Raw genomic sequence first — 13,450 nt, 5'->3', positions numbered from 1 at the left:
GCACAGACTGAAGTTAGGTGAGCTGCCAAAAGGCACCTCAGGTGCTTCCTGCCTTGCTAATAATGCAATGCAGCCACTGCTGCTGGCATCCAGTTGCTGCTGCTCACCCCCTCTCCTTATACGGCACTGCCACTTGCACAAGCTGGTTCTGGTTCCTTTGCAGTGAATGTGTCTTCACAGTAGTTTGAATTTTTCTGACAAACATAGCTGAAAATGTTTTAATGAGATATTAAAACAAAATGTAGGTTAGGCTCAAACATTACATTATGCTTAGGATTCCCTCTACTGTTTGCCTTTCTGCCTACCCACCCACACAGAGGTCATCACAACCCAGTTTTAAAAATATAGTTGTTATAAAACCAAAGCAGTGACAGCAGTACAAGGTAATCCTATAAATACATAATCCATCCTAAAGTTCTCTCTTTCTCTCTCTGTTGTGTAAATGGCTGTGCATTTTGTTAGGGTGTGATGCTGCAACCAGAAATTTAAAGATAAATCTCATTCTTATTCACTGTAAGGAAACAACAACCTTAATGGCCTTTAAAGACTGAAAATATTAGAAGTCATGCATAAAATTAAAATAATTTTAACCAAGCTGTGGTTGGTTCAGCTGCAGTGGTAACACACAGGTTTATTCTGTGGGAAAGCTGATCTGTCTCTTTTAGAATTAGGTTTCAGTGTTGGACTGATGCAAACAGTTACATGGATGCCTTATTGTTTTTAGTTTAGCTTGAATCAGGAAGTGGTAAGTTTAAAGTGGGATAAAATAAGGCTTTTAAAACTACTATAGTTGACTTTGATGAAGTTAAGGAGGTTGAAGTGTTCCAAATTCCTGTACAGGCAAGTCTAGAAAATTTTTTTTATTTCCATTGCAGTTTTCGTACCTTCTTTTGGGTAACAAATTCCAAGGCTAAAGGCAGAAGACATTAATGATGAAGCAAGTAGGCTTTTAGAACAAGGAAGAAAACTTAAAATCTCTCTGTCAGAATCCTAGGCGCTTTTACATCCTTGAAGTCTGTGGCACTTAGATCCTGGAACAGAAGCATTCATCTCATTAAGAGATACAAGTAGCTCAAATTTTGAAGGTCCATTGAGGGAATCCAGTTTGGGCAGCTGACAGAGTGTGACCTGTTGTACTTCCTGCAAAGTGAGGAAGCAGAGGAGCTTTCCATGCTGATAGGAGATACTTTTTTCCATATGGCTGCTTTTTAAAATCCATTTCTTGACTGCCTGCCTTTCTCACTTCCCACAATTTGATTAAATTGTGCTGTTTGGTACACCTAGCTAAGATTGGCTGATTTTCTCACTTACTTGAGTAGTCCTTCTTCTGCTCACTGTCGTTATATGATAAATCAGTAACTTAATATTTTGCTACCATTGTGGCTGATGCCAAAAGTTTCATGCTTCATTTTATTACCATGAAATAACTGTATACAAAGTAAGCACACAGCTTAAGCTGCCAATGGGAAGCACTTGTTCACTAGGGAAAGTCTGCCAGAGCCTATTTTATTACCTGTGCTTTGGGTGTACTAAAGGAAAGGGAGTAGGCAAAAACCCTCCTTTCCCATTGGTATCAAGCTCCTATAAGAAAGAACAGGCAGTAAGAACATATTACTCCATCTGTTCTTTTTTCTTTCATGTTTTTGGAAATGAACTAGATACTGTACATATTTCTACAGACATTCTCAGAAAGAACTTGCAGCTTCTGCAACAGAACTGCCCCTTGTCGCCTCTTCATTCTGCACAGACTGAACCCTGAAAATGATAACAGTACTCTTGGCATATTTTTTAGTACAGGCAAAACGTTTTCAGCAGAAGGTTTTAACATAGATGGTCTCTAGTCCCTTTACTTTGACTACTAAATGCTTGTATCTGGAACATGGAGTTCACCCAAGTGGAGGGCTGGTTTTCCCAGCTTGCTGACTTGGGAGATAAAAAGTTTTTTGACCTTGTGCTCTTGTTTGCTGTGAATAATTAATAGTGCAGAATGAAGGAGGAAGGTTTTTTTTATTAAAGCAATATGCTAACCAAAGTCTGGGTGATTGTCTTATTACATACAGGACCAACTCCAGGGAGCTGGAAGAACGTGTTTGGGAGACATTTTACTGATTGCCTCTCTTCTCTCTCTCTCTCTCTCTTTTCTAGGAAGATGTTATTAATACTCAGTGTGGCTATGATGCAAGGCAAAAACCAGTAAGCTTTTTTTTCTTTACCTTAATGTGGTATGTTAAGGATCTGAATCCCTGTTTCGAGAGGAGATTATTCTACTGATGGTGTAGTTGAATGTAATTATCTCTGTTTTCTTCCTTCTTCTCCTTGGCAGGAAGTTGATCAGCAGATTGTTATCTACACTAAAGGCTGTGTCCCTCAGTTTGAGAAATGGTTGCAGGACAACCTTACCATAGTTGCTGGTATATTCATTGGGATAGCATTACTGCAGGTAAACATCATGTTCCATGTAATGAGTTGCACAGAGGAATAAAAGATAAAGTGAATAAATGACAGGGGGAAACTGTATATGAGAACTGGAAATGCAGTGTCAGTTGCCTGTTCATGGATTTTAGCAGTGGGAACTGAATGTTTGAGGCTTTCTTTGTGTTAAGGAATATTTAATTTTTATCTACAGGGATGCATTTTTTTCTTCTCAGCTTTCAGCAGGTCAAAACTAACATCTGTTAGATAAAGCTTAGGTAGAGATTTTTAAGCCTGTACAGACCTACTGTTTCCAGTGGTGCTTAAATGAGCAGCAGAGAGCCTTTAGGGTCGCTTCGAAACAAGACTAGAACTGTTAATTAACTGCAACCCGCTGTGACTATAAAAATACTGGTGTTACAGGAGTTCTGCAATATTCTTACTTCTTCCAACACTTACTGTTAATTTAATTTCTACCTCTGTTGTTTCTTTCATATCTAAATTCTGTATAACCTAAGGAGTTTGCCTATGTGAAAAGAGTTGTCTTATGCTCCAAATGAATAAACTGTTGTCTCTTCCAGATATTTGGGATATGCTTAGCCCAGAATTTGGTTAGTGACATTGAGGCTGTCAGAGCCAGCTGGTAAAACTGCTGAAGTAACCACAACAAGACACTGGACAACCGAAACCCTCTGAAACCTCCAGTGTGTCACTCCGACACCAAGCTGTATGGACATGGGTGACAGGGAAGCCTTCTCTCCCAAGTAGTCTCAAGTCTAAGTTCCTGATATTGCAGTGAACTCGTGTTTCTTTGGGGTGGGGGAGAGAAGAGTGGGCTATTGAAAATCTGCTGCTCACTGACAATTTTTTTTTTCTTTTAAACCACCACTTTGAAAGCTGTTGAGCCGTGAATCTCTACTGTATTCTTGATTTTGAGTAACAAGTGGACACTTTTTTAAATTGGTGTATTCAGTGAGACAGAGTTGCATTGTTGTAGTCTGTGGATATGCTGTTTATTCTTCATGTCATGAGCTCTTTGATAGCTGCCAAATATTCCTGAGATGGTCTATCTCCTCACCACTCTGTAAAGGAACAATCTTCTTGTTTTCACAGCTAAACATAGCTACAGGCCTAAACCCATGAAGGAGGAAGCAACTTTCTATGCATCTATTGTACAGTAAAAAAAATTGTTTTTAAAACAAGGGAAATTTTTTTTTTATGCAAGCTCCCAACCATCTCCCTGTAGTACTTTGAGGTTGGAATCAGCAACAGGGAGAATTGCTTAATTTTGTCAAGATCTTTTTTCCTTCTCCACTGTTGTATGAAGGGAAAGGAGTTTTATATTTGACAAACAAGGGTTGCTGCCATACCTTTGGGTATCAGTCTCTTAAGGCAAGGATGGGATATAACTGTATAAATGTATGAAAGCAGTGTGGATGTTGGGTCCAAGTGAAGAATAATATTCAAAGAATGAATTATATATTAACTTAAAAAAAATTGAAACTTATGTATCTGATATGGCAAAACCTTTTGTTTCTCTGAAATTTAGTGTAACCTAATGTATTTAGGGATCTCACTAATATTAATGCTTTGACATACTCATGCGAAGCTTGTTTCTTTGGTCTGTTCCTAGTTGGGGCTTTGGTCTTTCTTTTTTCTTTTACTTTTCTTTAATTCTTTTTACTTGCATGAGCTGTGGAATAAGAATCTGTGACACTCCAGTGCTTTAAATATGTGCATATGTTTTAATACAGTCTAATCCAAACTTATTTATTGATAAATGCATGTGATTATGGAAAGATCGTATATCCCATTCTCTTGGAAGTTGGAGAGAACAGTTTTTGCCAGAGTAAATGCTTACCTCCAGTGAACGAATCCATGCTATGGGGATGTGTCTCCCTTTCCCGCTCTAAAGGCAACAAAGAGCTTTCTTGAAGCAACAGAATAAGAGTCTTAAAATAGAAACATTTATTAGGATCAGCTAAGACAGACCCTTTTGAATTGGACACAAGAAAGCAGAATATGGAAAAAAGCACAAATAGTGACAGAAGACTTAGATCAGGCTCCATCCAGCTTAGCGCTTTTGATTTGTTCTTCTTCACTAATAATAGTGAACTTAAAGACCTGACCATGCCTTGGGTAGTTTATTGCACTTTGTATAAATTGAGCTTGTTTTATGACCCTTCTCAGTATCTCCTATACCAGTCCTGAAAGCTGTGGTGCTGCTTTGGTCAGACAGCTGCGAAGGGAGTGTAGCACCTCTTTGTAAGAATGTAACATCTTTCTCAGTTGAGTTTCCTAAAATAGGAGGCATGTGGAGTAGAAGAGAGGAATACGTTGCTTTCAAAGCTTCCTTGTTGTGGGGGATAAATAGAAGGCTGATCTGATGACCTGTTAAGGCCCTTTCTGGTCCTGTGACTGTTAAACAAATGAATATATGTACCCTTGCACATTTGGCTTTCTGTGCTTTAGTTGGCCACAGTTTTTCTCCCCTCTGAAGGCTGGCGATGGGCATGCTGGTGCTTCACAGATGCCTCAGACAGACCCATTGTCCTCCCATCTTTGAGCATTACCTCATCCTCTTCTGGTTAACTCCCGCTGACTGGCTCTGAATCAGGCAGCCTCCATATCCCTTGGTATCTGCTGTTAAAGGCCAGCCATGACTCAGAGTATTTTTTTAAAGCCTTTCAAAGCAATTATAATTCACTGTCCTTAATAAAGTTGGTTCCACCTCAGCACAGTGTTATCTTTTTCTTAGCCACTCCTCAACTTGAGGAGTTACTGGTTGTTTTTCCCCAGAGGGACATACTATTTTGCCTGATAGTTGCAGGACAGACAGATCATCAGCACCAGTGTTGCTGCACTGAGACAAAATGGTGCAGGGAGGAATCAGGGAAGTGGGGTTGAGGAAATAACCCCTCCACCAAAGAGCCTTGATTGTGATCCTGGGCTTTGGTTTGGAGGGAAAACAAAAAGCCTAATTACAGAAACATTCCTTGTTGCCACTGATCTTGAATTCTGCTGTTGCTGCTCTGAGCTTCTGAAGATAGCTTCATTCTTCTACTTGAATCTCTGCAGTTGTACTGTATTGGCCTTCTGTCTTGTCATGCTGTTCTCTGAGTTCCAGTCTGCTGGCTGTGCTGTTGGCAGTGTCACACTGATAGGAGGGTAAATGCTCCAAGCTGAGCAAATCTTGTTCTCGCAACTTGCACGTCTACTCACAAATGTGCAACACTTCTGCTGAATCCCAGAATGACTGACTGTTCTTACAAAAACCACTAAATAACTTATTTTTCTAGAGCTTGTCTTTATTGCTGCAGATGTGGATCCTTTTCCCTCCCTCATTTCCAAGAGATACTTATTTACTCATTTTTGCAGTTGTTTGATGGATGTGCACTGAATGTTTAGGATTAGCTGTCTATGTTACACATTTAAATCCCACATGTTTTTTGTCTACAGATCAGGTAAGGTGTCCTAGAAACGTCCCATCAGCAGCTTCTCAGCAGCTTAGGTGTCCAGTTTGGAAAGCTTGTGGGAGGCCTTGGAAATCGATGTATTAGTGTCAGAGCCTGCCAAATACAAGCAAACTTTCTTTCAGGAAACTTTGTAAAGTTCAGGTGAGCTGCGAATAAAGCACAACTGCTGGCTGCAAGGGCTCAGTGTCTAAAGCAATAAGATATGGTAGGTGCTAGGACTCCATGGCAATTTCTAGCCTGCCTGGTGTGGTGGTGGGGTTAGATGTGGGTTCAGAGATCAGTCTAATTATCTTTAATGTGCAGTAGTTGTTCAGAAATTTGTTGTCAGGCTTACGGAGTGTGAAACAGCTCTGTTTGCTGGGTAATTCTTGTGGAGTAGTGGCATTGCTAATGAGGAGTCTGGTAGCTCAGCAGCAGCCCTGGCTTTAAAGCTATTTCCATATATCCCATTGAGCCCTGCCAGAGGGCATCACAGTCCTTGCTCCTCTGCTTTCTAAATACCCTCTGTATTCACAGGCCTTTCTGTTGTTTGGGGTTTTGTGTTTTTTTTTTTTTTTTTTTTTGATTAATAGCCTAATGGACAAATGTTTGATTCATCTCTGTCTGTTATGGTAGCAGTAGGATCTCTTTGCTTAACATCCATAATTTTGATTGTGCCCCTTAGAGTTTCAAGCTGTGGGGGTGCTTGCTCAAGTGTACTCTGTCCCGAAAGCCTTCTTCTCTCCCCTTTGAGAGAGATGCTCATTGTAGTTCTCGTGTGTAAATAGTGTTTGAAATGTAAATAGTAGCATGCAGATTAAATGATTCTTGCACATGACTGCTTTTCATCCTGAAAGTGTTCATTATGGATAGGAAAGGTGTCCACCGGGAGAGTTTGCTGGTGAATCCCGAGTGGTTGTCCGGGCTGTCCCTCGCCCTGATGGAGCAGCAGGAGCACCTCAGCCTGTGCTCGCATGTCTGCCCAGTGGGTGGGTGGCTGCACCTGTGCAAGGTGAAGCCCTGGCCAGCCCTTTGGGCTCTGGCTAGTGGCAGGGCCTCCCTTGCCTTTTCCCTTTGCTGCTTGGCATTAGAACAGCATTAGACTGTAAAGTGGAGAGTTGGTGGCAGCACCTCCTACCAGTTTGGGAGGTTGCCATCACTTGTGGCAGGACTAAACATGGTGCTATAAGAACTGTCCTGGACATCAATCTGTGTTTCTACTACTTTAGAGATGCCCTTGTTAAAATTGGTCTTGATTAATATGGTTGGTTATGAGAGAAACTATTGTCTGAATTTTTGATTCTGTTTCCCTTCTTGCTGTGTATGTCTTTTGGGTGCATTGAAGTAGCAGTTCTGCAAATACCTAGGAAGGAGATTAGACCTCAAAAGGTGTCAAGCACTGCTGAATGTTCCAATTCCAGTTCCTCCCTTTTTGTTTTTTTCTCTGAATCTTTTTCAGATACTTGTAACAGGTGATGAAACTGTCTAAAACAAATGAAATAATACTTCTCTGATCTATTAGCTACCAAATTTTGCCACTTGAAAAAAAGAAATAAAAACTGTCTCCCTTAACATGCAGTATAAGAAGAAGTGTTGTACTACTAGCGTGCACGAGGCAGCACTGCTAGTTGTCTTCTGTGTTTTGGCGATATAAATGTGTTAATAAAAAACTCCATCTGTATGTGTGTTCATGTTCACGCTGTGTACATAGTAGAGATGGACCTTGAGCTCTGGGGAGATCAGGAATTTGAGTTTGTGACTCAGAGCTGTTTCTGATATGTATATTCCAGATTAGTTCCAGCTGAATCTTTCTCTCTGGTTCATCTGAAGGTGTACAGCAAGGTGTCAATATTTACCCTTTGTGTATCATTCCTTTTTATACGAATGTATTCTCTTGTGTTCCTTTTTTATCAGTTGTAAAATTGATTGTAAAAGCCAACTACACATACCGATTGAAAGTATTGCTATAACAGAACTGCATGCCCAGTAGAGTTTGACTTGAGCTTTAGTTTTCTGAGTTCAGACTGGTTCCCTTCAGTGTAGGAGAAAAGCATAGATCAGGTGCATAATGTATTACTTGTCATCTTTAGCATTAGACTGTGGTATTGTATCACATGCTGATCTCAATGGATGTAACTGGAGTCTACTTAGGAAGTTAATGCAACTTCCTGGTAATTCATTTTAAGCTATTGAAAATGGTCTTGGTCATGCTACTTGTGTTCTTGGGTTTTTGTTTTTTAATAGAGGCATTTTTTAGGAATGTTTTAATACACTTATGATGGACAATACAATAGTTTTAATAGTTGTGCAGTATTCTGTATTTACTTGAAGTAAATCATTTTATATGCAATTTGTTAGATAATTACAATTTTATAAATAAAATTGTGTGAAATATGATGTTGTGAATGTGTATGTACTCTTGATGTAACACTTAATATTAACAATAGAAAGATACATTCATGAAAAGTTTCTCCAGGAAAAGATCCCTACCTCCTTTCCTCCAAACTAACAGGGGAAATAAATCCCTATCTCTCATATGTGTTGTGGAATACTGTGTTCTAATTAAGTCACAATGCTCATGCCACCAGTGGCTGCCCTTAAGTGAATAATAAGCTAGTATATGAAGAGCATGTCCCCACGTGAAGAGATCCCTTATTTGCTGTCAGCTGTTGTTGAAGTCTCTGCCTAATGAACACACTCTGCTTCTTTCCAACAGGTTGCTGATGTTCCTCAGGCTGCAGTGGTTGCGCTCTCCCCAGAATTATTCTGGTGACCCTGATGTGTTCAGAAGTTGCTGCTTTGTATGACTTAGACAAATGAAACTCCCACCTCCCTTTTCAAAAGTCTAAATAAGTGCAACATGTCCTTAAACAGAAGTAGTGAGAACTGGCTTACATTATTGTGCAGGTAAAAATGGGTAATGATGTCTTCTGCTACTTTGGATAGAGGAAGAAGCGGACTATTTTTTTTTTTTAATATTTCAAAACCTCTAGTTTTTGTACACAAAATGGCACCATGATCAATTTAAAAGCATGTCTATATCCAGATTGAAGTCTAATGCCCTTTGGATATTTCAGGCATATGACATTTATCTGTATGTATGGAAACAATTTGGCAAAATAAGCATCTAAATTGGGGACAGATGACACACAAGCACAGGAATGGCCAGAAATTAACAAAAAAGAAGAGCCAAGGACATTGCCCAATAGATGTGACAGACTTGAATAAGCATTTTCATGATGGAGAGGGAGACTAGGAGTGGCTTCCTGCCATGTGTCAAACTCCTAACAGACTTGAACACTGATTCCTGAAGCTGAGTTACTGTTTGTAGGACTTTTGAAACAAATGACTTTTTCTGGGTCTCATGGTCTCATTTGACCAATGGGTGCTCTGGATGCAAGGCCAGTATTGTTGGGGTTTGTGCTTTACCCAGAGTGAAGCTTCTCCTTGTAATAAGGACACCGTAAAATGTAAAAACACGTGGATGTGTTCTCCTTCCTGACAGTGAGATGCTGAGCCTTGCAAAGTTTGTACCGATGCGCGAGACCCTCAAGGGAGGTGCTGCCGGTCCTGTGGTGTGGCCGTAGGGATCGTTCTGGCTTGGCTTGCGGTGGCACTAAGACAAAGACAAGGCCCCGTGTCCGGCATTGCCGTCATAGAAACAGTCTGAGCAGCAGATGTCAAGCTTTGCTTAGATGTAATCTAGCTAGTAAGCATCTAATTGGAATTACTGTCAGCAGTTCCACTTCACTTCAGTGAATAGTGAAATGCATGTGATAGTAACGTCCTTAGATCCCATTTGTTTTTAAAGGTGCTCAGAGGATAAATGATTTACCAACCACATAGAAGTGACCTGCAGGCTGCAGCACGCCTCAGGACAGCACAGCATTTGTGTGGCTAGATATAGTCTCTTCAATTACCACCTTCTACTGCGACGTACACCCATCTTTGCCCTTATGTGGGCCTTTCTTCCTAGGCTCAGCACAGATTTTATCTAGGAATGTAAGTAATCTGATATTCCATCCAGGGAAACCATCTGAAAGTAGGGTATCACCACTGGCCTGTATGTATGCTTGCTGTGACAGTGGTACTCCTGATAAACATTTGGTAATGAGCATAGAGCTAGTGCTTAACCACAGCTCCAGTTAGACAGCCAAATGGAAATCCTGTCAATGTCACAACCAGTTTGTGTGAGCACTTGCAGTTTATACCAATGTCAAAAGGAATAGTCTCTTTCTAGAACCAGGCAGGTTGTTGATAACTGGCCTTTCAAATGCTATTTTGGGTTCTGTTTAAGTCAATAGAAAGAATTTCTGTGCCTGAGAAAACTTGGGCCTGTGAGCTGTGATTGTAAACACGCTGGTTATGTTCAGCAGCAGTGCAGAGGTTCTGTGTTATTTGGAGCCTGATGTCACAAGGTCCTGGTCTGTATTGACAGCTCTGCACTTTGTCAGCAGCTTTATTGCACTAGTACTAGCAAATACCTTTTTGAATGTGTGTTTTGTTGTTTTGTTTTGTTTTTTGCTGTTGCGCAGTTTGGTATTGGAGGCTTTTTCTGCATGTTTCTGGCACTGCCTTAAATGGATGTGGAATCTCTGCGGTGTGAAAACTCCTGTAGCATCTGCTGTGTTTTGGTACAATCTGAGAGCTTAAGCTGACTATTGAAGGCAAATTTCTTTTCATACCCAGCTTGTGCAAATAATCCCTTTCCCCTCATGACTGACATCTTCTCATCACAATATCTGAGGGATAGGCACTGGTTTCATAGAGCTGGGAAGTGAATTTGTGAAGGTCAAAAGCTGTGGTTTGCAATTACCTGGCATGGGATCTCATAGGTGTTTGGACTTTGGGTTTGCTGCCTCTGCTGGTAAGAAAAGGAACTTGAAACTTCTGAGGCTGGCACTTCAGCACTGGGAATGCTGAATTCACTTTAAAACGTTATAGATCTTACGACCTTCATGCGTGGTGGGCTTGATTAAGCTAGGCAATGGTATCACACAGCCCAAAATAACATCTGCTGGCTTGTTGGAAACTGCTATCCCAACTGGCTCCTTGTTTTGCCAAAGTGGTGTCTGCTGGTTTGCTCACTGGCATGTTACAGACCTACAAAAGAGCAGCTGTGAGATAAGATGCTCAGACTGGCAGTTTTCTATCTCCCTTACCTAGGAAAGGAGAAAAAAGGAAGACTCTTGCATCTTCTGTTTCTCACTCGATGGGCTTCTGTTGAACAGCTGCTGCAAGATATGCCTTTAAAAATCCATCTATAAAACCCCCCCAGTAAACAAAGAAGCAATCCCAAGCAAGCCCAGGAGCACTCATACGTACATGGCTTTATAGGATAAGGATTGTATCATGCATTGCTGCTAAAATGCATGATTGTTACGCCACACAGTGCCTCTGTGTGAGCACACACAGTGAAAGTGGTTGGAATAGTTCTTCTGTATCCACTCAGCCGAAAGGCAGTGATTGCATTGGGCCAGAGCTAGGAACAAAAACAACTCCTCACCAGTGCATGATGGTGCAGTCGCGGCTTCTGCGTGGGATTAGAAAAAAGGACAAACCACAGGGTAAAGTGAGAGCACTGAAATTTTTATTTATTACCTCTAGGTACCACGAGTTTGACATTAATAGGCAAGACCAGTGAATGAGCAGCAGTACATTGCATTCAAACCTGAATCTCCAAAGCACCAAAAACTGAGCTAGATTTACTTCTTAATCCTATAGTCAGCACACTAGTCTGGACTTGCTGCATCTCGTATCGTCCCTAATTTAGTAGTACATTATTATGCAGTTAGGGGGCATGAGGAAAGAGTCAGTTGTGTAGTACCACTTCTACGTCATCATAGGACTACAACATGCACATTCTACTATGTGGCCCAAGCAACAAGAATACAAGTAGAACAGTTACGGGTGGAGACAGGTTCATGTTAACACCACCTATGAATTTGTAGAAACCTTTTTGGACGGGTACCTACAGCAGTTCATCAATTTGTGTGGGAACGTTACACGCATGCACAAGTGATACAGTGGAAAACATAGCAGGAGCGGCAGCAGGACGGAGGACAAAGGTGAAATCTGTGATGGGATGCACTGGAAACAAGACCTTCCTCAGCTTTCTACAGCAAGTCTCTGCTCTGTTAGCGAGGCCTGCTGGGCAACAGTTTTGTTCTCATGGCTGCGGAGTTTTGATATGACTTCTAGAAATGCCATGCTCTGCACTTCCTTTTGAAGAGGTTCTGGAAAAGGAAATATTAAAAGAAACAGTGCTTTGTATGAGACAGGCAGAAGAACAGAAAACTGTGAGAAACTTTTCTAGTAAACCCTGTACACACAAGCACGTAGCTGTGTGTCCACAAAATCTGGTTATTTTTGAATTGCTTTTTGAGGATGGAGAGAAAACTTTTCAGGGCCTCCAGCACACACAGACTCCATGGATTTCAGGTAATGATGAAGTTGCTGCATAGCAGTTAAGAATATCCACCTGGATTACCTTCCAAAACAGATGCTTAGGAAGTATTTTTAGTGAAAACATTTTTTTGGTTTATTCTTTAAATTAGCCTGCCCAAGTGAGCTGGCTGTGACAGGCTCACTGCATCATTTGTGTCAACTCTTACTGGTTGTATGGGAGTGTGAGATGGGTCCTTAATGGATGTGTCACCACCTGGTCACTGTCTGCTATCCCTTTACAGCTCAGCTCTGAAGTTAATACAAACACAACACGCAGAGTATTGCCCAATGCTGTGCATGTAGATGCAGTGTTTATGTTCTACGCAAAACTAGGAGACACTGTCTGATGATTTGGATCCTGGACTGCCTGTTATTTTTTGTATTAATTAAGAGAGGTTGGCAGCAACTCATGAAATTGAGCAATTTTGTAAGAAATTTGACGGGTTTCCTCAAAGACCTGTACTCTGAACATCTCTCAGTTTTGATCTAAAACAGTTGGTTTTGGTTTATGCCACTCTAGTGAAATCCCACTCAGCAACAAATACTTGCATATAATTTTGCTTTCCATGTGCTGCTGGGGGCTTAATCTCTTGAACTTCTCAGGAGAAAACCCAACCACCTGTTTCAGATAGCTACGCTTTATGCTGTGCTATTTACTTTTTTTTTAATAGCAAACTTGGCATTCGTTCCCATCCCTACCTACTTTCTGGTTCACATGTTTTCAGTTTCATGCAGTTTAACCCCTACCATGTAAGAGCTGGAACCTCTCATGCTGCTGTGCACCTGGGAATGTGTATGTACAGAGTGATGTCAGTGAAGTTGTTGGGGTGGTCATGCTATGTAAGCACTTCCTGCTTTCTCCTGAGTTACCAACATCTTTAAGCAGGCATTTCACTGTGCTTTACAGTGGCTGATAACATCCAGTTTCATGGAGACTTTTGCCTACAGAAGACTGTGCTAGCTATGAATGCTGTGCTTGGGTAATTCTTCCATTTTCCATTGTCCTCATTTTTCTTTCCCTACCCATTCACTCAGTTGCAAGAGGAACTTCCAGATGCAAAGAATCACATAAAAATAGGCATCTATTAACTGTTTAACACCATCTGAAGTTGAGCAAAGGCAAATGTGGAGTTCGG

The 13,450-nt window shown here is 40.9% G+C and overlaps 2 protein-coding genes across 7 annotated transcripts in view; one reads left to right on the top strand and one right to left on the bottom strand.

The window, feature by feature from the left end:
- TSPAN5 (tetraspanin 5) overlaps positions 1 to 8,264 on the top strand; it is an 85,351-nt gene extending 77,087 nt beyond the window's left edge. The window contains exons 6-8 of the mRNA XM_048304550.1: positions 2,146 to 2,193; positions 2,324 to 2,440; positions 2,994 to 8,264. Coding sequence (XP_048160507.1) covers positions 2,146 to 2,193; positions 2,324 to 2,440; positions 2,994 to 3,059 — 231 coding nt within the window. The 3' untranslated portion in view covers positions 3,060 to 8,264. The remainder of the gene's footprint in view (positions 1 to 2,145; positions 2,194 to 2,323; positions 2,441 to 2,993) is intronic.
- Positions 8,265 to 11,435: 3,171 nt separating this feature from the next.
- RAP1GDS1 (Rap1 GTPase-GDP dissociation stimulator 1) overlaps positions 11,436 to 13,450 on the bottom strand; it is a 90,696-nt gene continuing 88,681 nt past the window's right edge. For all 6 annotated transcript variants that reach the window (XM_048304541.1, XM_048304540.1, XM_048304543.1 and 3 more), the window contains one exon: positions 11,436 to 12,103. In XM_048304541.1, coding sequence (XP_048160498.1) covers positions 11,976 to 12,103 — 128 coding nt within the window. In that variant the 3' untranslated portion in view covers positions 11,436 to 11,975. The remainder of the gene's footprint in view (positions 12,104 to 13,450) is intronic.

Source organism: Corvus hawaiiensis, chromosome 5 (genome assembly GCF_020740725.1).
Source record: "Corvus hawaiiensis isolate bCorHaw1 chromosome 5, bCorHaw1.pri.cur, whole genome shotgun sequence".
NCBI classification, from domain to species: domain Eukaryota; kingdom Metazoa; phylum Chordata; class Aves; order Passeriformes; family Corvidae; genus Corvus; species Corvus hawaiiensis.
Note: the sequence above shows the minus strand (reverse complement) of the source record. Positions and strands in the feature narration are given on the sequence as shown.